This window comes from Marmota marmota, unplaced genomic scaffold (assembly GCF_001458135.2).
Source record: "Marmota marmota marmota unplaced genomic scaffold, marMar, whole genome shotgun sequence".
NCBI lineage: Eukaryota > Metazoa > Chordata > Mammalia > Rodentia > Sciuridae > Marmota > Marmota marmota.
Window position 1 is genome coordinate 7,934,593 of NW_025999990.1, and position 26,658 is coordinate 7,961,250.

General features: G+C 32.6%; 1 protein-coding gene across 7 annotated transcripts in view; it reads left to right on the forward strand.

Moving 5' to 3' along the window:
* Pign (phosphatidylinositol glycan anchor biosynthesis class N) overlaps window positions 1–26,658 on the forward strand; it is a 116,295-nt gene that overhangs the window by 43,062 nt on the left and 46,575 nt on the right. For all 7 annotated transcript variants that reach the window (XR_007348788.1, XR_007348789.1, XR_007348790.1 and 4 more), the window contains exons 14-21: window positions 7,485–7,563; window positions 8,733–8,915; window positions 13,493–13,632; window positions 16,241–16,340; window positions 16,440–16,532; window positions 17,673–17,764; window positions 21,020–21,128; window positions 23,573–23,681. Coding sequence is in view for 4 of the 7 variants with exons in the window: in XM_015482330.2 (XP_015337816.1) it covers window positions 7,485–7,563; window positions 8,733–8,915; window positions 13,493–13,632; window positions 16,241–16,340; window positions 16,440–16,532; window positions 17,673–17,764; window positions 21,020–21,128; window positions 23,573–23,681 (905 nt within the window). In the remaining 3 variants the exon portion in view is untranslated. The remainder of the gene's footprint in view (window positions 1–7,484; window positions 7,564–8,732; window positions 8,916–13,492; window positions 13,633–16,240; window positions 16,341–16,439; window positions 16,533–17,672; window positions 17,765–21,019; window positions 21,129–23,572; window positions 23,682–26,658) is intronic.

The following is a 26,658-nucleotide window of genomic DNA, read 5'->3' on the forward strand; positions in this document are numbered from 1 at the left end:
AGTAGAGGATAGGAAAGGTAGCAGAGTACAACAGTTACTAATAGGGCATTATGTAAAAATGTAGATGTGTAACCGACGTGATTCTGCAATCTGTATTTGGGGTAAAATTGGGAGTTCAAAACCCACTTGAATCAAATATATGAAATATGATATGTCAAGAGCTTTGTAATGTTTTGAACAACCAATAAAAAAAAAAAATTAGTGAGAGAAAGAAGGAAATTGAACCAAAAATGCAACATGAGTAAGATTTGTGGTCTGTAATTTTAGTTTTTTACTAATTTTAATTTATCAATTATTAGAAATTATATGTATTTTGATAGAGAAAACTTTTTTTAAGGGAAGCATTTCTGTAGTTCCTAGTTTTTTGGAACATATCCTATGTGAAAATGCATAAAGAGAAGTCAAGTTTTTGTGTGGATTTTTTTTGGAGGTCGAGTACTGGGAATTTTTAAAGTGGGTACTTTACCACTGAGCTGCATCCCCAGCCCTTTTTATTTTTTCTTTTGAGACAGGTCTCTCTAAGTTGCTTAAGGCCTGGCTGAATTGCCAAGGCTGACCTCAAACTGGAGATCATCCTGCCTTAGCCTCCTGAGTTGCTGGGATCACAGGTATGCACCACTGCACCTGGCAAAAGTAAAGAAAAGAAATATACTTTTGCCTCTTTGGAACATAGACTTGTTTGTGGGACACAAGACTATGGGAAAACACAACAAAATGTTCAAAGATTGGAGAAGAATTCACTAAACTTATGTTTGGCATTTGAAGGAATGTAGGAAGAGCAAAAGAGAACATTAAGTGGGGGCCAGAGTTGTCCTGGTGGGCAGATGAAGGGTTGTACTTTGTTCTTAAAATAATGTATTTTAAGGCATGGTCAGATTTGCATTTTACAGAGACCATTCAGAGAAACCAGCTAATTGAATGAAACGAGATTTTCTTTACCACATGGGTGATAAAACTGAGTCCTCCCAGTCCTTGGTCACTGCTAGTAAGATGTAGAACTGGAACTTGAACCCAGATATTCTAACGCCTAACTGTGCTATTTTTCATTATTTCTTCTGTCTCAAATGCTATACTAAACAGTAAATTATGTTTTTAAGGCAGGGCTATCAGGTTTTTTTTTTAGTAAATTAATCAAATTTGATAAATTTTTTAAAAGCATACTTAGGTCTCATATACATTAGTAGTTCAGTAAGTAAATTAGTGTCAGTACAGTTTTGTGGAATGTTTGGTCTTTAGAATGTCAGTCTACCATAGCTGATTTTGCTGTGATATACTTAGTAATTTTCCTTAGCCAGGCACACCTATAGTTCTAGAGACTCGGGAGGCTGAAACATAAGCTCAATGAAATCTTATATTCAAAGCCAGCCTCAGCAACTTAGCAAGGCCCTAAGAAACTTAGTGAGACCCTGTAACAAAACAAACAAACAATAAATAAACCACCATAAAAAGACCTGGAATGTGGCTCAGGAGTCAAGAACCCCTGGGTTCAATCCCAGGTACCAAAATAAATATAAACACATTTTATTAAAGTCTGATCTTAGTGACAGTAAATAATATAATATTTACATCATAATGTGGACAGTAATATTCATGGGAAGAACTTATTCTGTCTCTGAATAAATAATTGTTAGTGAGATAAGCCAGCAAGTTTTATATCATAACTTTGTAAAAAATTTTTTGTTTGCAATTGTGGGATCAAACAGAGGATGTCATGCATGCTCAGCAAGTACTGTTCTACTGAGCTATACATTTCTATTGAACTGTACCCTGAACCTTATGGAAATAATGTTTTTTTGAATGCTTAAATCTCTATAACATTCCATGTGTTAGAGTTCCTACTTAGTTTAGAAGATAATTTGAAAAATCTTTTTCTAGAGTTTTGGCTTACTCCTCCCATCCCCACCCCATTTTTATAGTCACAAAAGATGTGATGAATTTTTAAAAAATATTTATTTTTTAGTTGTAGTTGGACACAATACCTTTATTTTATTTATTTATTTTTATGTGGTGCTGAGTATCGAACCCAGTGCCTTGCATGTGCTAGGCGAGCCATCTACCACTGAGCCACAGCCCAGGCCCAAATGTGATGAATTTCAGTGTGCAACAAAACGTTAGGTTCTGTGTCCTTCCAAGTTTCCTGCTGTCTCCATTCAAGTGTCCTTTCTTATCTCAAATCTCACCACCCAACTCATGCTAACGTAGGACACTCAGTTAAAAATTTTTTAGTTATCCCTTACAATCTCACTCTCCCTTCTTAATATCTAAAACTGAAAAACTGAATAGATTTGAATAATGTCATATTATCATATTTCTTGTTAAATTTGCTTGCTTTCAAATATCCCTCTAACTCTTATTTTCATCCTGATTTTGGAAACTCCATTTGGCTTATGGAATAAAAGGAAATTTTCTTGGAAAGTCTTTATCAATAAATTAATATTATGATAGGCTTTTCTGCCGTTTAGTTTGTAATGTGCTTTTTCTTTCATCCAGGACAGTTTGTTTGTTTACCACAGTGTCCTCCATCTTACAGAATATTTTTATCACTCAGCAATTATTAAGGTTTTTTTGTTATTCTCTGCATAAAAAATGTGTATTCCATCACTGCCTTATTTTTTTATAAGGGCATGAGAGCTAATTATGCTGCAAATATTCCAGAGGCTTTATTTAAAGTGTAGATGAATAATTTATCATTATATGACATCATATCTAAAACTTGTATTACTTCAGGAAAAGTAGAAGCACAGATATAGAGTGAAATTAATTTAGTATATCATTGTCTAACTCTTAAATGTCAATGTTTAAACTGCTTTTTAAAAATGAAAACAGTCTCTGAACAACAATTCTTAGACCAAGTTCACTTTCCAAAAGGTAGAACAGGTGATCAATTTCTTCCTTATTAGCATCTGAGAATATATTTTTATTCCTGAAACCTTCTCTTTCCTGTATTAGTTTAGGTGGTGTCTTCAGCTTTCCCTTAAAGAAAGTTAATTTTCAGCCCTTTAATTGCTACTATTCTGAATTCTCTCCAAATGTCCATGTTACTGTTTTGTGCCATCAATCTAGAAGCAAGGAAGTGCTAAGCAGATGTATTCATTAAGAGGAAAATGATAAAAAGTCTGTTATTGAATTCTAAGAGTATTAGTTGAAATAAGAATAATACATAGTTTTTAAGTAATTTAACTTTTATGTGCCATCTAGGAATTTTAGATTGAAAAATTTCTGACTATCCATTCAAATAAATAGAATTATCCCTAAAAGTTGTGACTTTGAGAAGTAGATACTTTATCTATACCATGGAACAAATAATCTATGTGTTATATTCAATATATATAATAAAATACTGTGCATCAGGCATAACTTTTAATAATAAAATGATAAAGTGCTTGGATTTGGTAAAGTGTCTATTAATAGATTTAGAGTGGACATTTTGACCTTTATGGATTGATGGTTGAATTCTGAGGAGGTCTAGGCACAAGGAACTGTGTCCTCTCTGTGAAACTTACTGAAAGAACTTCCTCAAGCTGAGATGGCACTGTTGGCTGTCATTGTAGCCATTTTTTTCCTCAAAAATACCTCTGACTTTCAATTGTACTTTAAATCGTTCTCAGTATTACCTTAGTCTCTTCATTACAGTATGTGAAAGAAAATGGCTTATCTTCCTTCTGTCTAGCCTGTTTCAAAACTGATCAAATTTTAATGTAAATTTTATTAAAGCATGTGAACAAAGTACATAAATTTTAAGTTTAAAGTGTGGATTTGTACAAAATATACACTCTTGTAACCAGCATCTATATCAAAAAATACATCAATATTCTACCTCCAAGTTTCTTTTATGCCTCCTCCAGATCTAAACCTTGATTTATAAATACCATCAAGTAGTTATCCCTATTTCTGAGCTTTATATTCACACAGTATATTCTCATTTTCACCTGACTTCTTTTGCTGGGGATGTAGCTCAATGGAAGGGCACTGGCTTAGAATTGTGTGAGGCCACTGGTTCCAAGCACACCATTACCAAACAAACAAACAACAAATCCCCACGTCACCTCAGAATCTATTAAAATTGTTTAAGTAATTCTTCTAGAAAATAATTCTAGGAGATCTATTTTTTTGAAACCCAGAATTGTTTTCTTATTTTTCTTGCCTTTTAGGTCCCAATTCCTGCCTGCATTGGCAGCTACAAACTTTATTTTTTATCACTCCAGTTATGCAAGATTGCCAAAGCCTCTATTGTATTATTTACCTCTGGGCTGCATCTATATGCCCAAATTCTCAGCCTTTTGCATTAGGCCAAGATACAAATGGCAGATGTCTTGATTAGAAAGTTGGGTTCCTTCTTTATGGTTTCTTTCCCTTTAGGATGTTAGCCTTTCGTTTCTTAATTGTCTTAGTACTTTCAGATTGATATTTAATTTATTTTATTAGGCTTTCTAGTTGTCCTAGTGAGAGTGTTGATATGCCAAAGCTTCTCTGTTATAGCCAGAAGCTATGACTAAATTTTAGTGTTTTAAATATTTTATTTTAAAAAACTGGTTGGTAAAATATTCATGAAAAATAATATGTGCACACAATAAAAATTGCATAACAAGAAAAATTTACCTTTCCTCTCATATCCCAATCTTACATAGTTGTTTTTTTCTCTGAAGGTAAATTCCAGTTTATTTTGCATTGCCAATATATCTCATGTGTGCATGTTTATGTGTATGAACATATCCCTTATTAACATATTTTAAGATTTAATTAAGAAATATTTCAAGCTTGTTGAAAAGAATATAGATTATAACAAAAATTCTTCTACCCATAACAGAGGTTAATACTTTGCCATGTTTCTTTAGATTCTTTTTAAAAATAGGATATTAAATGATGTGACATAGTTGAATCCCTATTTTTAAAATACAGTTTTTTTGCAATTTTTTTTTCTATTCATGTGGCTTTCAAGATTTATTCACAATTATGTATCAGAGCTCCCTTATTTATTTTCATTTGTACGTGATATTCTTTTCACTACTCCCCTCCCAGTTCCCTTTACTTATTATTATTTTGTTTGTTTTCTTTATTACAAAAATATTTATGTTTTACTTTATATTCTGGAATTTGTTTTTCAAAAAGTTCTTTATGTTTAAAATATGTTATAAATAAAAATATTTATTTCATATCCCTTCTCAACTTGATATGAAACTTTAAAAAATTTATATTGGGGACAATTTTATGAGTCTTAAGTGTCATGGGGCCATAGTGAGGTTTATACAGAACATTTTGATGATTTTCAGATATAATGCAGGCTTTTGGTGTGTCTATTTTGATATGTCTCAAGATTTATGAATAGTCCATTTATGAAAAATTATAAATTAGCCTGACTTGTTTCTTTATGTGAGTACTCTTAATATAATGTAGCATAAATGTTTCTTCTTTCATTCTTAATACTTGAGAAGGCCTCTTAAGTTAGCATAAGTAATTGGTTTCAGAAAATCTTCTTTTTCATCTTTTTATTTAATTTAGCAAATCCTTAGATACTTTAAGAATGGCAATGTATTCCATTCTCTTACTTTTTTCCTTTCTTAGGTCTACAGAATTTTGATAGCATATTAACCAATTAAGATTTATTGATTTATTGTATGTGCTTAGCACTTGGCTAAGTATTACTGGGCAAATTAATGAATATTATTATCTTGATCCATGTAGAGGTTCTAATTTAGTTGAAAGAAAATAAACTGATCATTAGACCACACAAAAGTGTTAGTGGTATGAGGTGAGATTTGGAATGGACCATAATGAATGATGAAGATTTGATTTTGGAAAGCAGAGAAGATCTTTGTGAGTAAGAACTCAGATGTAAATACATGATAGATGAAGAACAAAGAGTTTAACCTTATTTAGCAGATGGTATACATTTTGGATAATGGGAAATTAAGTTGAATAGAAGGAGAGTGTCATCAATAGTCTAGCAAGATCAGAATTGATGAAATAGACAATAAGCCTGTATCAGTTACAAGGAAGTTGATGGTGTACTCGGTAATTTAAGAATCTGAGTGGATCAAAGCAAAAGGAAAAAGATCAACTAGAAGTCTTTTTTAGAAATTTGGGAAATTCAACTTAGCATCTTCAAAAAATGTCTGTTCACTTTGGCTCAGTAATTTAATTTCTAAAACTTCCAGGAAAATATTCCCAAACGATGTTTGGTGTCTGAAGGGATAGAGAATGGATCAAGGCAACATTTTGAAGTCGATTTTTCTTCTTTCATGTATTCCTGCTTCTTGGTACTTTTTCATTCCAATTTCCAATAATATAAGCGGGGAGGAGAATTTTCCTGGAGTCTAAAAAATGAGAACCTGCTGATTGGATTGGACTATCTGATAGCTCTTAGAAATAGGCACAGATTCTTTATCAGAGTCTCCCATAAAACTCTAAGGGAAGTAATAGATAGGCACCTAAGATTAATAAATTTTCTGAAAAAACATAAAATTTTAAATGGTGTGCATTTTCTTTTTTTTAAAATTTTTATTGTTGGTTGTTCAGAACATTACATAGTTCTTGATATATCATATTTCACACTTTGATTCAAGTGGGTTATGAACTCCCATTTTTACCCCGTATACAGATTGCAGAATCACATCAGTTACACATCCATTGATTTACATATTGCCATACTAGTGTCTGTTGTATTCTGCTGCCTTTCCTATCCTCTACTATCCCCCCTCCCCTCCCCTCCCCTCCCCTCTTCTCTCTCTACCCCCTTGGTGTGCGTTTTCTAGACAAGAATCTCAGATTCTGAAATAAGTGTCTGACCCTCCCACCTGAAACTAGTAATGATTGCTTAAAATATTTACTTCCTATAATTTTTAAACATTAATATATTAAGTTTAGGAGTGTAGGTTTAGTTAAGCTCTGTATTGCAATTTTGTGTTTAAATGTACATACTTGTTTCATTATTATGTTTCCTCAGTTTCTATAGTTTCAGGCAATGCTGTATATTTTAGTATTTCCCCATATATTGCATAGTATAATAAGTTCGGGTTATTCACTGACTTGCATTGTTGGTTAGGTTCTGTCTGGGTTGGGAGCGAAAAATGCATTGATGGTCCTGCCTTGTGTTTCATGTCTGCCATAAACACATGAGGGCTTAGTGATAGAACTTATGCCATTTACTCTGTATTCCATTAATTACTTTGATTTAACCAGAATATCTTTGTCAGGGTCTTAACATTTCTTCATAAAGTTGGCTTATGTGATTTTCATAGTGTAGTTTTATAGTTAAAACTTTGGGTCAAGAAAACTAGATCTAGCTATAAGCTATTTCTTAGAAGAGTTCAAACAGCCAGAAGTAATACAATTTAGTTTAAGATTTCTTTCTTGCATTTTTGCTTTGTTTTGTTTTTTGTTTTCTCAATTTTCACTATCCTTTTTTTTTCAAGTGAAAATAAAAGTCAAGAGCAAATGTAACTGAAATGAGAAAACATTTTAAACGTATTCTTTTTCTTTTGTAGGTTGCTCTCTGATTCTAAACAGGTAGACATTTTAAGAAAAGCAAGATTGTACATAAAACAGGGAAAGTTTGATGAAGCGGTAAGTAAAGTATCCAGGTGTTGTGGACATAAATAGCTGATTAGCATTTCAGAGTTGGGGAAGGGCAAGGTATGGTGATGAAGAGCAGCAGCACATTGGGCAGGCCAGGATACTTTCCTGAGGATCTGCTTTGGCCATGGACATACTTCTCTTTATTTCAGATAATATTATGGGCGCACTTTACTGACTTAGCATTAGAAATGAACCTTATTCCCATTTTTTAAAATGAGAAAATAAATTTCAAGTTACTGTCACTTTCTTATGTAAAATATTTTAGAATGCCATGCATGTGTCATTGCACTATCAGAAGTCTAATAATGCTGGGTGCGAGGCTCAAATTCCAGCTACTCAGGAGCCTGAGACAGAGATGGCAAGTTTGAGATCAGCCTGGACAAATAAAGTGAAAAAGGACTGGGCTGTAACTTAGTGATAGAGCACTTACCCTGAATGTTTGAGTTCCTGGGTTCAATCCCCAGTGCCAGGAAAAAAAAAAAAATGAAGATCTAATGATTCATACTGAAGTTTTGACTCTTCCCAACTCCTTCCCCATGTTTTTCTTTAGTTTTTTTAATTAAATGTTCATATACTTTTAAAGTAAGAAAGAATTCTGTTTTCATTTTATAAAAGTGCCCAAGTAATTGGAAACCATGCATTTCCAATGTTTGTTTTTATTGTGATTTTAAATGATAAGCTTTTCTTTTCCTCTGCCATAGTAAGCTATTTTAGTGATGTTTTATAATGGTCTTGAGTCATTTGATATGAAAAGACATAAAGGGATGTGTGGGGGTGTACATGCACACATATATACATTCACACATTGTGGGAATCTCCATTATTTGGCACCTTTAGTAGAGAACCTTCATTTCTTCTATGTGTCATCTGAAGATCATTTCTGCAAAAAGAATTATTTTAGAATACTACATATATATCTTAAATGATTTACATTAAAATGCCCCTTTTCATCAAGATTTAAAAGTTAATTGTATTCTGGAATTTTTTTTGTACTTGCAAGAATATTCTTAGACAAAATCTATTCTTAAATTTGTCATCTATAAGCTCACTCTGATTTACTATAGTGGTTTAGCTGTTAGAAACTTTTTTTCTTTCTTTGAAATTTAGATTTTCTTATTCTTTCCAGGTGCAAGTTATATGTTTTTTTTCCTCTATAGGTTTCCCTTTGCACAGAACTGATTCATCTTGCATTAAAAGGATTGTCCTATTATCACACTTATGACAGATTCTTCTTGGGCATCAGTGTTGCTATTGGTTTTGTGGGTTGGACTTCTTATGTTTCTTTGCTGATCATCAAGTCTCATTCCAACCTAACAAGAAGTATTAGTAAAGAAGTTAAGGTAGGTTCAGAAAATATAATGAAGATTTACATGATGGTATAACAATCACTAACGAAAGAAATTTAACCAAATTATGTGTAGTGAGTTCATATAATGTGTAAGTCTTTGTGCTAAGTCAACTCTTTATTTTTCTTTGTTTGTATTGGTATATTGGATCTCTTTTGTTATCTCTAGTTCTTTATTTGGTAAGAAGATGTATTAATATTGGTCCTGTAACATATGAAGGCTATAATCTACATAAATAATTTAAATTCTATAGTTAATGATGTTGATTTCTGCTCTTTTTTGTAACTATTTAATATAAGTATTTTATATCTTTCCAGTATAGGTAATCAGAAAACTACTTCAAAGCAATGTAATTAACCTTATCTGCTATTAACAGTTTAGGAGCTGAAAATTTATGATCACTTGCTCCAAATATTTCTGAGTAATGTATATTTTTCTGTAATTTTCTGTAAGCTGAAAATTTATGATCACTTGCTCCAAATATTTCTGAGTAATGTATATTTTTCTGTAATTTATTTCTCCTTCAACTTTCTGAAATTATTCAAAATACCAAATTCTAATAGAACTTTCTGTTTATTTTAAGAATGTACCCTAGTTTACTGTAATTTCAATGAAAAACATTTAAAAAACCTCTTTAAACACAGAAAATATTATACTACATGTATAGTTTTACTGCATTGAAACACTTCTCTTATTTAAAATAAATTGCTAACCAGGATTTACCAGTGAAAATATGCCACTTATATTTCCTTTTCTTCATTCTAATAATAATTACAGTGCCCAAATCCTCTAAAGAGTAATATATTTTCATGTTATATTTTTGATAATAGTAGTCTGCAAACATTTCCAATGATAACTTTTCTAATTTTACATTTTATTTTTCTGTAATAGAGGGCAGAACATTAGTGTTTATTTCAATTTGTCACAATGCTTGCGTATCTTATATAATTTCCCGCAAGTAATTTTAATTATTTGAATATATGTGATGTTGAGTAAAATAGGAATAATTTCCTGTGCATGGTAGGAAAAAACACAGAAATTACTGTGTTTTAGTAATGGGTATATCTAGACAGTCTACTGGGTACTTTAAATATATTCTACTAACCAAGACTCATAACAGTGCTAAGGTAAACATTATAATTTCTGTTTACAAAAGAAGAACCTGAAGCTGAGGGTAATTAAGTGACTAGCATTGCTAAAGACCACTCAGCTATAATGTGAAGAACTAAGATTTTAATCCCACACGGTTTTGTGCCAAATATTGCTTTTTATCTTTATCCTGATGTTCAGGTCCTTGGGAAAGGAAATGATGTTTTCACATTGATATGTCAGCAAGATTTATACCTGATAGTTCTTTATTCATCTGGAGAATGTATCCAATATTCATTGAGTATATAGTACAATGCTAGATAATATGTGGACTATGCAAAGAGATACATAGTTCAGATTTTGACATTAAGGATCTTAGAATTAAGTAGGTAAGATATGTGCACGCATAACCAACTTACCAGATATTGGTACACTATACTCCATTACAAAAAACAACCTTAATATAAGTTAAGTGAGATGATATAAAGACTGTCATTTCTTAATTTGTTCTTTTTAGATACCCATGACAGAGGAGTATATTTTGACATATTATACATACATGGAGTATAACTTATTCTAATTAGGATCCCATTCTTGTGGTTGTACATGATGTAGAGTTTTACCAGGTCATATATTCATATGTGAACATAAGAAAGTTATGTCCATTTCATTCTACTGTCTTTCCTGTTAAGATTATCATTTTAAATAAAGGTGAACTCACTTTAACTAAGGTGATGATAGCAAGGAAGAAGTAAGTCTTGGTAAAAGTTTAATAGACTGTAGGGAGAGGATGAGAATTAAAGCAAATTGAATGATGAAAATAGGCAAAGCTGGGAAAATGGACTATTATGCTGGGGATGGTAAGTTTTTATTGAGCCCTACTACCCAAGACTGTCCTGAGTGTTCTAAATGACAAAACTCATATTTTCTAACACTTAAATTCTCATTGTTTCAACGCTATAGTAACTTCAAAATAAATTTGGGTAGAATGTAGTAGGTTTGTTCAAGTGACTGATAAGAGATATACTGACAGTACAGGCCAAGGAAGTCAAAGGCTTTAAATGCTGAACTATAACATTTTCACTTAAGTGGAAAATTGGGAGATCAGTAGGAAATATATATTAAGCATTTAATGTAGGAGGTGGCTTTTCAATTGTGGGGATTGGTTAACTAAGTCCTAAATCCATAGGTCAGGCTATCAGGAAGGCAGGCTGGACAAGCAGATAGCAACTAAAGCTGCAACCAGTGGATGAAATTTGTATTTTAGGGAAGCTTCAATTCTACCCTTAAAGTCTTTCAGCTGATTGAACCAGACCCACCCATTTATGTAGACTAAATCTGGAATACTTAAAGTCAATTGATTATGGATTTTAACCATGGCTTCAAGATACCTTTTACAGTAACAGCTAGGATAGTGTTCGAATAATTGGAGATGATAGCCAGTCAAGTGGACACATAAAACTGACCATTACAGTTGAGATCATTTCATGTATTTTGAATCCTTTGGTTCTGTTTGCAAAAATATTTTTATTTCCCTTTAGTGTAGAGTTTACAGTGTTGAGAAGTGATACAACCTCAACAGTTTCATAGGAGGAATAATATATCATAGTGTATAGCATTAGCTGAAGGGAAGTGTGGAAAGCAGTTAGAATGTCAGATAGTTGCAGCTGTGTTCTGATTAGAATGGGGTGTAGGGAAGCTTTGCAGAAGAGGTGATTGCCAAAGAAGAATCTTAAAGAGTGGGTGGAATAACCCAACAAGAAAAAGGATGTTCTCAGCCTGTGCCCGGAGAGAGGTAAGCTAGAATGGTTTGTTGGAAGAACTTTAAGTGTATAGAGCACCTGTAGCAAAATGAGAGATGACTTTGCAACAGATATTATCATCCATTGTTCGATGAGGGAACAGTTTCAGACAAGCTAAATGGTTTAGTCAAATTGACAAGCAAATAGAATGGTAGCATCAGAATTAAATTTAGGTGTGACTCTAAAGCTTATGTCACTTCTACAAGACAGTGTTCCCCAGATCCTAGAGTCATTTCTGATTTATTTACTATTATAGGCAAATGCAGTGAGTAATCTTTTTTCCTTGAAATGTAATTTTCTACGTCTCCTTAATTAAATTCTGTATTTAATTTTGATATATGCTTACCTTCTCCTTATCCCTTGCTAGTTCAGATGTCTTCTGCTTTATAACCAAATATTCTTATTTCATCCCATGACTACTCTTGCTTTCCCTTGGACCATTACTGTCTCTCACTTCTCTCTTTCCAGTGCTATCACTAACAGATTTTTATAATGACCTGGGACTAATGCAAAAGAGAAGAAGGAGAGGAAAGAGAATAAAAATAAAAGTAATAACAGTAGCCATCATTTACTAAGTAGTAGTAATATTCTAGGCATTTTGTTAAGCTCTTTATTTAATCTCATGTAAGCATTATAAGCATTGCTAAGTAGGTATGAAATTATTCCCATTTTATAGATGGGATAAAACTAAGTCTCAGAAAGCTTTAATACTTATGATTCCCACAGTGAGAAAGTATGGGAGCTAGGGTATGAAATCTGATCTACCCAGCTCCAAACTCTTAGTTACAATATTGTGGGTTAGCCCCCCCCCCCTTTACAACTATGTCCTAGTTTATGCTTAATTCTTACCTGTTTTTGATAACATTTTATGCAGCAGGGAAGAACTATAAAAAGGAAAAGAATCTCTTCCTTTTCCTCCTTGAAATTCCCTGCTTTCAGAAAGTAGTTGTTTATTGTTGCCTCATTTAGCTTTGGCTAAAACAGCAAAACAGAAAAACCATGAAATGGAAGCAGAAGAGTACCATGTTTCCTTTCCACCCCTTCTTCTCTCCAGCTGTGTTTAACTCTTCTGAAAGTCTTTATTATACTTATTGATGTAACTGGCCCAGAGCATCCATTGGCCTGCCTGACCCATGGAGATTATCAATGGTGACATACTTTGAAGGAACTCCCTTGTTTGGCAGGTTGTTGGGAAGAGTAGATATGACTGAAAGGACCTGTGGTAGTTGGGCAGTGGAGTAGCCTGGGTAGCATGTCAAATTGTAGTTTGAATAAATAGAAACATTGTTCTAAATGAACATTAAGTCTTATAATGTATTATGGATTAAATAAGCTTTTGTGAGTTATCCAGAAATTTCTGTAAACATTTATAAAATTGAGAGAATACGTTAAGTTTTGAACAATTTATTATTATAAACAGACTTTAGGACCATGATCACTTGTGACTTCAGAATTGTCTAACTGTAACAATCCCAAAATATCCAGTTTTTTCTTCTATAATATGTTCCTCAAATGACAGATTATTTTCTTTTGTTTTTTAATGTAGCTCTTTTATTTATCATCTAATTGTAGAACTATTGAAAGACAGTAAAATGTTTTCTTCACTTTATAAAATCTCTTAAAAGCCTATCAATTAGCATAGGTTGTTGGAAGCGTTTCAATATTATGTTTGATTTTCAGAAAGCAAGCCATCTTCTGCCATGTAGTTTTGTAGCTATTGGCATTTTAGTAACATTCTTCCTGCTGATTCAAGCCTGTCCCTGGACTTACTATGTATATTGTTTGTTGCCAGTGCCAATATGGTATGCAGTTCTAAAAGAGTAAGTAACTATCTTGCTGCCTTGTTTTTCACTTCATTGACAGCTAAATCTACATTTAAAATGCATTAGATTTCTGAGGCATACATCATCAAAGATATTTATAATATTCTCAAATCTCTAAACTCTCTCACTTTATTTATAACTATATAAATGTTGCATATAAACATTCTGTTTATTTTACCTTTCCCTTTTGGCTTCATCTTTATTACACTGAGATAGCAGTTACCCTGTTTCCTTTTTTGTGTATCTTTTATAAGAAAAAATGTGGAATAAAAATAACATAATTAACATTGATTGTACTGGGCATAAAATAACATATTTGAACATGTTTCACTATCTCAGAGTCCAGAATATCTTCATGTCTTACATTTTTTTTTCCTATAAATTTCTCCCCCTCTTTTCCTGCTCATCCTTTCAGCCTAGATAAGTGAAACTTTGTAGTTAAGTCTAATACAGTAAGGTATACTGACAGATTAGTCCTTATCATTCACATGTGCTGTCAGTACTTTAAGTACTTTATAGTACTTCCTTACAAGTTGGACTTAAAATGGATTGTCACCATTCTAGAAAGCTTCAAAAGGAAGGATGTAAGGTGAGTTTTAAGCACTTTTACGTAAAACCACTGATTCATGTTCAAAGACAGCCAGAATCATGTTGGAGATCTTGTGGATTTCTATATTTACATAAGCAAAGTGGAACTTAAACTTAGTCTGGCTTATCAAAATATCCTCTCAGAAAACTACACCCTTAAAGCTGACCAGGGGGTGAGAACCTAAAATAAGGATATCCTCAAGATTGCCTTACCTGTACATCATAACACTATGCATATTTTTATTCTAATTTTTTTCTTTTGTAGTACTAAGAATTGAACCAAGTGTTGTTTTATCACTGAGCTACATCTCAACCCTTTTTATTTCTTTTATTTTGAAACAGAACCTCCCTTAGTTGCTTAGGCTAGCCTCGAACTTGTGATCCTCCTGCTTCAGCCTCCTAAGTAGCTGGAATTACAGTGTATACCACAAGGCCTGACTATTCTAATTTTTGATGACTAGCTTTGATAGCTCTTCCATTATTTAAAAACATGAAGTATTAAAAATGTTTTAGTTTTTAAATATAAAAATAAAAAAAGTATTAAAATGTTTAGGTTAGTAACTATTTTTAAACATAGGCATAAAGACATTGACCAAAGAACATACTTCTCCATTTGAAAGGATAGAGTTGTTGGATATGCTTATTTAGTTCAGTTTTTTTCTAATGTCATTTTCCCTGATTTCATAATTTTTGAAAGGTTTTTTTATCCTTGTGGAAAATTTTATTCTAGCCAGGCACAGTGGCGCACCTATAGGGGAATTGCGTGTTCAAAGCCAGCCTTAGTAACCTACCAAGGCCCTAAGCAACTCAGCAAGACCCTGTATAATTCATTATAATCTCTTTTTACTCTGTACTTATTCACTATTGAAAACAATACAAAAAAGGGCTAGGGATGTGGCTCGGTGGTTAAGCACCCGTGGGTTCAATCCCTGGTACCAAAAAAACAAAAAGAAGAAAATTCTATTCTGCTATAGAATGCCTCTGAATTATTAAATGAAGATAACACATTTTGAAAACATGTTTTACAAGAGTTTTACATTTTTTTCCTATAAATTTCCTAATGATGAAGATAACATCATTGACTGGTATTAGCTTTCCTTTCCTACATGGACTGGTATTTCCTTTCCTTTCCTATTAATAGTTTGATAAAATTCTGCAGCCATTGTTTTCAATCAGAAAAAGGTCATAAAGTAAATGATACTGACCTTTTATAATTACCCACTTAATGTACTACAAATGTTAAAAGTTTTTCTTGCCAGCAATAAAATATAAAAGTTATTGAGTATATAATACATTTTTTATGGTTATAAATTCCCAAATACAATTATTGTACAATTAATGACATCTTAAATTGAGTTTGGAAAAGGTTATTTAGCTCAACCATAAAGTACAATTGGGATTTTCCGTTATCTAGGTGAGGAAAAACCTACTTTTATTTCATGAAGATGATTGAGATTTTAATATAAGATTGCCTAGGTGTGGGTTCATTATATTTTACTTCTGGTATTACATCTGTAATTGTATGTACCTGTGTTTAAACTTAAATAAGATAAGGCTCATTTATTGTCATTAATGTTTATAGAAACCAGGCAAACTGGGCTGGGATTGTGGCGTAGTGGTAGAATACTTGCCTTGCATGTTTGAGGCACTGGGTTTGATTCTCAGCCCCCCATATAAATAAATTAATAAATAAAGTAAAGGTTCAACAACAATTTTAAAAAATGTTTAAAAAAAAGAATAAAAAAAGAAACCAGGCAAACTTTTGTGATCATTTCAAATTAATTCAAAATTACATTTTTTCCAAAATACTTGTGGATTGCCCTTCACCCAAATTGTATGAGCCAAAGCCATTGAAATATATATCTGTTGGAATTTATCTTACTTTTAAAATAATCTATGAGTGGAAAATTTCCTGATTTTTAGATTTGTGCAAAGTTTTTTTTTAATTTTTTGCTATTTGACTTTTTTAGTTCAATGCAGAGTATAAATATTCTTCATAAATAATCTCTTAAAACAGATTTCAAGTTATTCAAGACCTTGTTGCATCACTATTGACCTTTCCTCTGAGCCATTTTGTTGGGCACCTGTTAATCTGTACCTTGGGAATTGAAGTATTAGTAAGTAATTTACCAGATTACATTTCCAGATTTCTTTCATATGTATGTAACTGGTATTCAATGACCTCATTTTCCATTCTTTTTGGAATGCATTACCAGGTTCTCAGTTTTTTCTACCGCTATATGCTTACAGCTGGACTTGTTATATTTGCGGGCTGGCCATTTCTCACTCAGCTGTGGACGCGAGCAAAGGTATAAGTACTCATTTTGACATAGAACAGATTATATGTATTTAACTCAAGGAATTGTTTGTTTTTAAACCAAAAGGTAGCATGTGTCCTTAAAGAGTCTGGTCCTTTTGACAGGAGGCCTCATGTTGGCTTTAGGTTTCAGTGATTCACTTAGACCTGCATATCAGAATGAGCCAATTATGTGGTAATTGAAATGCTGAAGAAGCAGAACGGGTTTGCCCTTCTGTGAAGCATTTCCTGGATTCCTTCAGCTTTAAATATCTAAATGATGGAGAAAGCTACTCAGAACAGGGCAGTGGCTTAGGGGACTGTACTCTGAAAGTGAGTCTTGAGAAATCACCTCCCTCTTGGGCCTGAACCATTCAATTTTTCACCAGAGAAATATATATTCATTATATACTCTTCCTTTAGCTAGGTAGAGAATTATAGTGTATTTCTACAGAGAACACTCTTATGTTTCCACTTTGATACTTTTGACAGAGGATAAACATATCTTCTACCTTGGAGAATTTACAAAAATCTCTAATTAATGGAATTATTGATCAGTTTTGTCTTAATTAATTATAATAGTATTTATACTTATTTCTCTTCTAGACTCAATTAAAATTTAGTAAATATTAGTAGCAGCAGCAGCAGCAGCAGTAGTAGTAGTTTTCTTATAGATGCCATTATCAATATATGGTATAACATTAAGAAAACACTTGTTTTAAAATATCAGGCCCAAGCTTAAATCCTATTTCATTTACTTGTTGTGTGAGATAATGCTCATATTGTACTGAATTCAGCACCCACTATGGATCAGGTCCATCACCAACAGTTACTCTATTACTTTTTAAAGTAATGGCTGGGGGCTGGGGTTGTAGCTCAGTGGTAGAGCACTTGCATGGTACGCGTGAGGTACTGGATTTGACCCTCAGCACTACATAAAAATAAGTAAATAAATAAAATAAAGGTATTATGTCCACCTACAACTAAAAAAGATATTTAAAATAAAAAATAAAGCAAATGGCTCTAAGGCTTTGCATTTTCTTTTTAGTTTCACAGTTGGGTAGCCTGAAACACTGAAGGCAGGTTTCACTATATTTGTCTGAAGATAAACAATATTTGTCTAAAGATGACTTTTTTTTTTCCTTGATTTTAGGTCACCTCCTTGAGTTGGACTTTCTTCTCTTTGCTCCTGGCAGTGTTCCCACTGATGCCTGTTGTAGGTCGAAAGCCAGATCTCTCTTTGGTGTATGAACAGTATCTTCTTTTCTTTTCAGTAGTTTTTTCCCCTCAGTCAATACTATGAAATTTGAACCCAATCTTGATTATGAGTTTAAAATCATATGAACAAACTAAGCATTAGGGCTGGGGTTGTGGCTCAGTAGCAAAGCGCTTGCCTCATACATGTGAGGCACTGGGTTTGATCCTCAGCACCACATAAAAATAATAAATAAGCAAACTAGACATTAAAATATTAATATCAAATTATTAGTCATGATTTTGGCCTAAGCTAAAATCATCAAGTCTCCTTGGAGATGCTTCCATTCCAGCACAAACAATAAAATTGTGCCAAACAATGGAAACTTAACAATATCACAAACACACAGAAAATGAAATTCTATTAAAAAATGTAATTTAAGATAATGTCCCATGTTTTTTAGCTTTTTGGTTCTCTGTAACCAAAATATCTGAAAATAACAACTTAGATGAGGAAAAGTTTATTTTGGACTTACAGTTTCAGGGACTCAATCCATGGTCAGCCTACTCCATTGCCCTGGCCTGAGGTAAAAGCAAAATGTCATGGCCAAAGGGCTTGTCAGAGGAAAGCTGATCAGCTCATGATAGCCAGGTATCAGAGAGAGGGAGAGAAAGGAGCCAGGGACAACATGGTCCCCAGGAGCCCACCCTCAGTGACTCACCATCCATGCCCATGTAGTCCATCACATTATTAATTCATCAAATGGATTAATTCACTGGTTAGATTTTAGCTCCATAATTTAATAATTTTAATTCTGAACATTGCTACATTGGATACCATGTTTCTAATGTGAGCTTTTTCGGGGGATACTTCATATCCAAACCATAATACTTCCCCAAAAGTCTAGATTTTCTTTCTTTCATGTATTGGGGAATTGGAAAAAAAAAATTAGCTTCATGTGATAAAATGTTTTGTTGTTAAGGAAAAAGGTCCAAAAACTATTGTGTTATCCTTCTTTGCGTTTGACTTTGCCTTTCACACTAAAATGTCTTAGAAAAAAGAATTTTCCTCCTGATCTGAATATAAAGATCTTTATGGCACCAAACTATTTACTTGGACAACTTTTCTATGTATCTTACCTAAGTTATTCATTCTGTTGATGTGTTTATTTCCCCTCAATATAACCAAAATAAATCTAAATCTTTTAACCATATTTTAAAATTATTAAATAACCTACCAGTTGTGTGTGTCTGTGTATCTCTGTGTACTTGGCAAGCTAAATGATCATTATTTCATTTAACATTTCCTTTCTTCATTTCTAATGATGTCATCATCCTTGTTACTGTCTTCTGAATTCTATAAGCATTTAAAATACATTTTAATGTAATCTTTAATAGATGAGGATATATCTATTTTAGCAAAAAATATTAATTTTTTAAAGTATGTGCTGTAATTTAGGAGTTTCTGCACATTTTTTTCATTGGTGCAAGAAAATCAATATGCAATACATCAGGAATTATCTCAAGAAGTCAGTTTATTAGTAGAACACAAAATAATTATATTGAATTTCAAGACTATACTGTCTAAGCCATACTTCATTAAATAGTGTTATCCAACATTTTGCAACTATCATAAACTATAAATAGTATGTGAGAAAATGAATTTAAATATTTTCATTTATTTCTTACTGAAGATTGCTCTTTGAGCTTTTCTATTGCTTTTGTAAAGCCGTTTTATTTTATCAGTCTTTGCCTATTAGTCCTGCACAAGCAGTATTGACAGTTAAGCAGAATTTATTTTATACTAAAAGAAAAAGAAAGTATATAAATAGTCCATAGAAATTTGCCTCTTGCATATTCTATTAAAGATGACTGCAGGAAGCAAATAAACCTATTCAAATATAAAAAATCTAATTTGTATTTTTAAAATAATGTTTCTGTAAATTTAAATTGCTCAGTGATTTTAACTATATGTTCGCTTCTTGCTATAGTTACATTTGTAACTTCTTTATTTTAATTCCTGGTTTGTGGAGAAATTTTTATTCTGTACTTGATCTATCACAGCAACTTCATTCTTTAAAAAATTACAAAGACGCATGTGAAACATAGATTAAAATTGGAGGAAAAAGCAAAACTGTATAATATATTTGTAGTGTCCCTATTATTTTAGTGCACTAAAGTAAAAACATATTTACCAGCAAGTTAAGAGTCCGTATTATTTTTATAAAGGAAAAGAAAGAGAAAAATAACAAAGGACTTCATTCACACATTGCTGTTTTTCTTAAGTTTTAATTTTTTAATATAATTATGTATATTAATACTTTTCTTTATGATTCTCAGAATGTAGTTGACAAACAAAAAGCAAGCATTTTCCTGGGGATACCTGCTTTGCATTGTTTAGGTGTCTTCCTTATTTCTCCTAACCTAATTTCTTTTCTCTTCGTTATATTTGGGTTCCAGATCCTGACTTGAAATTAATTTCAGTTGTATTGTGCTATTCACATTTTTAGGGGGTGAGAAATAAAGCTCAATAGTGCACAGTTTCCTTGATATATCAGTCACCTTTGACTTCAGAAGCCATTCTATACCTCATATTCTTGAAAAGTATAATCTGTTATTTCATTACTGGGGTTGTAGCTCAGTGGTAGAACATTTGCCTTGCATGTGTGAGGCCCTATGTTCAATTCTCAGCACCACATAAAATAAATAAATAAAGATATTGTGTCCATCTACAACTAAAATATTTTTTTAAAAAGAATGTATAATAATGTACTCACCTGTATGCCACCTTTGTGACCACTGTCCTACTCTTCCTTTAGTCAGGGCAACTGAGGAAAGCACCAGGGTCAGTGCTAGAAAGGAACTGTTTGTCTCTGCTAGAAATAATTTAGATTTTAAATGTGATACTTTTTATGTGAATAAGTAAGTGCTCATAGTCGAAAAATGTATGTTATAGATGCTAATAATATATTTATTTAGCTATCTTTTATATTGTTTACTTTAAATTTGTTCAATTCAGGCCAAGAATTTTAGTCGTTGGTATATGTAAAATAATTTTTAAGTTGAATTAAAAAAATCAGGTAAAGCTACTAAAAATTGTGGAAATAATAAATATATCCTTAAAATGTTTTATACTAACATTTTTAATATTTCCTGCTAAACTTCTGTGTCCATTTTGCTGCTGCTTCTTGATTAAATCAGATGATTGAGAAATTCTATATTAGAATAAAATGCATCATGTTATCATATGATGTGTTCAGGAAATGTCTTAAGAAAATTTAAATTGTGAATTGTATTTTGAAACAGAATGAGTGCAGGCTTGCTGGTTCTTCTACTATCCCTGTTTGTTATAACATCTCTCATCAAAAGAAAAAATAGTTTTATCAAAGAAGAGTTATTGGTACATCTATTACAGGTGAGTTGCAGATTTTCAATACTATGTGTTATACCAATGATATAGCAAAATATGTCTTATAGTCATATTTAATTATGTTCTTAATGTGCCATTATGTTTATGTCATTCAATATCCTCCAGCTAAGAAGAAAGATTTCTAAGATAGAAATAGGTTCTCCCAAAGGTATGAAATAGCAAAAAGGTCAACAAGAGGCAACTGAAAGATACACAGAGAGCAGAGAATTTGTAGTGATTTAAAAGGTATCTGGACTGACCAAAACGTGAGCTGAGAAGAGCTTCCTCTGGACTGAATTTCTCTTTTGTCCTCATTTGAGACAAGATTCTTTGAAGTGAAAGCAACCTGTAGTATATTTATATGAAGAAAAGCCTTAGGTTAAGACCTCAGATGATACCCTAGGAGAATATAAACTTCATCTTGGTTGGTGGCCTTAGTGTAGTGAAAAGAACTTTAAACTCCATGTTTCAAAATTGAGTCAATTCCCAGTTGCACTGTATTCTACATGTATAATTTTCAGAACTTTGACTTCAGTTTGTTTTTAACCTGTAAGTAGACATAATATCTAATAGGGCTGTGAGAATTTTAGAGATTATATAATGAAATATTTTACAAAGTTTTATCTTTTTTGGTTGTTGGAAATCAAGATTGAAACTACTTTTTTTCTTTTTAAGTGAATAAATAACCACATCTAGAACAGTGACAAGAAACAAAACTCATATGAGTCTTCTCAAATTTCCTCAGAACAGAGTTGGAATAATAGAAAATATTTCCCAAAACAGTCAAAAATAAAAATATGCCACATAAAAGATGATAAGTTAAATGCATTCTTAGAGAACTTGTATAAAGAGAAGAAATGCTTTGTCAAAGATCCTGTCAAGGGCTGGGGACATAGTTCAGTTGGTAGATTGTTTGCCTTGCATACACAAGGCCCTGGGTTCAATCCCCAGCACCAAAAAAAAAAAAAGATCCTGTCAAGCCATTGAAACATGTTTCATTTGAAATGGTGCACTTGCTGGCTTTACACCAAAGCCAGAGTAGCTTTGACAGCATTCACCTATCATTTCACCAGAACTTTGACAGAAATGAATGTTTCTGACTGTTATTCTAAAGGAGCAAAGAATGAATGTCTTGCTAAAATTGTTATATGCTTTGTTAGAAAGACCCAAATGTTAGGTAACTCCATTACAGTGTTCCTTTTTGCATTCATTTTATTAGCTTGCATTAATTCCTGTACTGCCTGCCATACTTTATTGACTCATTTTTATCCCATTTTAACATCTCTGAAATTAGAATGTGTCTTAGAAGCCAAGTGCAGTGGTGTATGCCTGTAATACTAATTGTTCAAGAGGCTAAGGCAGGAGGAAGATTCCAAGTTTGAGCCCAGCCTGGGCAACTTTAAAAGACCCTGTCTCAAAAATTTAAAAAAAAAAAAAAAAAAAAGGAAAAGAAAAAGAAAGAAAACTGGACTGTAAGTCAGAGATAGAACACTTACCTGGCTTACATGATGAGGCCCTGGGTTTAATCTCCAGCACTGTCCCGATACCCCAAAATGTATCTTCCGGTTAAAAGGATTGTAGGACTATGTTATAGCTTTAACAACAGCATTGTTTTCTGTTTTGCTTCTTAACACTGAAAATATGAGAGTAAATTAAATGTTTCTCTAGGAAACATTGGTAGTGAGACCGCTAATCCAAACTCTAATAAGAGAATTTAGTTTGTTCATAGTCAAAATTTAGCTCATTTCTTAGATGGCAATTAAGCTACTAGTTCAGGTTCAGCAAACATTTTTCTAAAGAACCAGATAGTAAATATTTTTAGATTGATGGGTAATATGGAGTCTTAACAGATGTTCAACTCTTCTATTTTAATGCAAAGAAAAACAACAGGTGAATGAATGGGAGTAATTATGTTCCACCAAAACAGTATTTATAAAAATAGGACACCAGCCTATGAGTTATAGTTTGTCAACTTCTATACTAATTTATAAATATTCTCTGAAGAGTATTTATACTTTGTGTATTCCCTCTGTCATCAATATTCAGACCACAGTTGACTGAATAAATCAGTAGTACTATAGGAGAGGTCCAGAAGGAGAAGGCACTAAGTTATGTACATATCACCATCTTTGTTTCCATACTTTTAAGAAGTATTTATAACAAATACTTCCAAATAGAAATTGTAATGATATATGTCAAAAATGCTCTTGAAAATGTAAAGTGTTTCATGTGATACTTACAAAGGAGGACCTTTGTTTAGTATAGGAATGCTAATGCTTAGCCTTGGCCACAAGAAGGTGCCCTCATCCAATTTCAATACCTTGTCCAACATTAGTAGTATTTTGGCCAGTTCCAGTTGTTCTCAGCACTTTCCTAAGCATTTTTTTTTTCCTGGTAGATAGACTTTCACCACCTTCTCTTTTATTGACCTGTTTTGTTTGTGTTTTTAGATGCTGAGCACAGTGCTTTCCATGTATGTTGTGTATAGTACCCACAATAGTCTACTCAAGAAACAAGGACTGCCTCTTATGAATCAGGTTGTGAGCTGGGCAATATTGGGTAAGCAGCCACTCAAACCAAATGAGATAACTTTACATCAAGTCCCTTATCTCAAAATGATCCATTTATGTCCATATTATTGTTATTTAAAGAAACAATTTTGTTGCAGGAAAATAATAATAAATAACCAGCTATTATTTTTGTTTCTTTCTGGAATTTGACAAAGAAAGATGGAACTCTTATGAACCCATGTGTTAGTAAGAATTACTTGATAGAATATTTAAGACCTAATAGTAAGATTGTTTATTATTAACATTTGAGAAAATCTACTGAGTCATTCCAGAAGAGAAGAGAGTTTCCTGAAGGGGATTTTGTGTTTAATTTTCATGTCAATTCATAAATTCTGAGTTCTTATATAGAAACCAGGAAACAGTTAAATTTTATGTGTTTCCTTCGTGAAAAAAACACAGATTGATAACCTTCCAACATATTATACATTTTACAAAGCCAGTTAAATGTTTTAAAGCATATTTCTCTAGCGCTTTTATGTAAGAACATTGGAATGTATGTATGAAGCAAACCTGTAATTTAAGGATGTACACTTTCCCTTCCAACTATAAGACAAGAACAAGCTCTTAAGTCCGGGTTTTTCACTGAAAAAAAGACATTTTGTGGGCTGGGGATGTGGCTCAAGCCGTAACGCGCTCGCCTGGTATGCATGGGGTGCTGGGTTCGATCCTCAGCACCACATAAAAATAAAATAAAGGTGTTGTGATGTTGTGTCCACCGAAAACTGAAAAATAAATATTAAAAAAGAATTCTCTCTCTCCTCTTCCCCCCCCTCTCTTTTTAAAGCCCCCCCTCTCTTTTTAGAGAGAGGCGGGGGGGAGGAAATTAAAAAAAAAAAGACATTTTGTTATGTCTGTGAATGATTTGGCATACAATTTAACTTTTTAAAAAAATGATTTCTATTGTCTATCCTTTAAAAAGGAAAAAATCTTTGGGACTTTACATTGAAAAGAAGATTAAGAGATACCAATGTTTTTCCTTGGATTGTTTTTATTGTTGCTTTGTTTTGTTTTGTTGTACTAGGGATTTAACCAACAAACACCTTATCACTGAGCTACATCCAATCCCCTTTTATTTTTTATTTTGAGCCAGGGTCTCACTGAGTTGCTTAGGGCCTCACTAAGTTGCTAAGCCGCCTTGAACTTGTGATCCTCTCGTCTCAGTCTCCCAGGTCACTGGGATTATAGGCAGGTGGCACTCCTCACATCTCCTTGGATTGTTTTTAAAGTCCAACAGAGGATTAAAAATGTAACAATAGGAATCAGACATGATTCCTCCTAAATTTTTGTTTTGCTCATTTTCTAGATGCCTTGGTTAGTATTCAAATGAAAGTAATTATTGTACAATAATAGCTATCTACCTATTTATCTATATTTAAGTATACATGATACTTATATAAAATTTCATTAAGAGCATTCTACAGGTTACCTTTACTTTTTTTTTTTAAGAGAGAGAGAGAGAGAATTTTTAAGAGAATTTTAATATTTATTTTTCAGTCTTTGGCGGACACAACATCTTTGTTTGTATGTGGTGCTGAGGATCGAACCCGGGCCGCACACATGCCAGGCGAGCGCACTACCGCTTAAGCCACATCCCCAGCCCCGGTTACCTTTACTTCTAAATAATCTTGATTAATATTTGCATTTATTCTGCATAAGCAATATAAAGGACTGCTCTTTCATATTAAAAACATTGTGCTCAGTATGTACTGTATTCTGGCACTGTTCTGGTCCCTAAGATGTATAAAGATTGACCAAATTTCTGTTTTGTTGGAGCTTATATTTGTAGGAACAGCGGAGTAATATTCTAGTTAGGAGAATATTTATATAATGATCTCTCATGTGACATGTTTTGAAATACACAGAAAACCCCAAAATTGTCAATAGGAATTATAATATTAAAGAGAAGTCTTTCTCTTATATCATGTAACTTCACAAATATTCAGTCCTATAGGATACATATCAGCAGATAAATAGCACATGGCGAATAATAATTGGAGATCAGGTGTTCTTAAGCAGCTGCCCACCTCCTGCTTGCTGCATAACCTCATGTCCTTACAGTGTAGCCTTACTCAGTTCCTTAGTTTTCTTATCTACCTAGGAATAAACCACAAGGAAGAAGACAAAACAAAATTAAAATCCTAGACTTTATCCATATATCATTATGTCTCATTTTAAATCTATAAAAAGACCAAGAAAACAGAACATTACAAGAATTATAGAAAGCTATCACTCATTTCTTGTTCTTTTCCTTTATCTGTGTGTATAAAAATTTTAAGTGTTTTATTGATTCAATTTTTATTCTATCCTGTCATCCTTATTTTTTCAGCTGCCTAGTAATGACCTTTATGGCATTTTCCTTCCTTTGGTTTTATGACATTGACATTTTTAATATATATGGCACCTCACTCCATAGATTGTCACTCAATTTATGTTTATTGAATGTTTCCTTATAATTAAATTGAGATTTTTGCCTTATTGGCCAGAGTACTGTGTAATAATGTTATATCCTTCTTTGGGTCAGATCTGGTACATGATCTGTCCCTTATTGGTAATGTCAATTTCGGTCACTCTATCAAGGTTTTGCCATTTTTCCATTACAGACTTACTAATGAGCTGTCTGGGGCAGACACTCTTAAGATCATCAAGTATTCTTATCAAAATTTCCCCTAGATGTAGCATCCATTCATGACTCTTTCCTGATCCAATCTTTGCAGTGATGGCTACAAAATGGTGATTTTTCCAACTCTGATGCAAATACCATAAGGCTCTCAATATTTAAGTATACAAGTTTTCTCTTATTTCCTATTCATTTCTTCTCTTTTCTGTTTAATATTGGTGTGGACTCATCACTTCGTATTATTTTTCAAAGATTGTAAATGTATTACTGTAGTTAATTTTGTGTTGTAATAGCACTCCAAAATTGTTGTTAGCATTTTCCTGTTTTCTAGTATTAAGATAATGTTTGT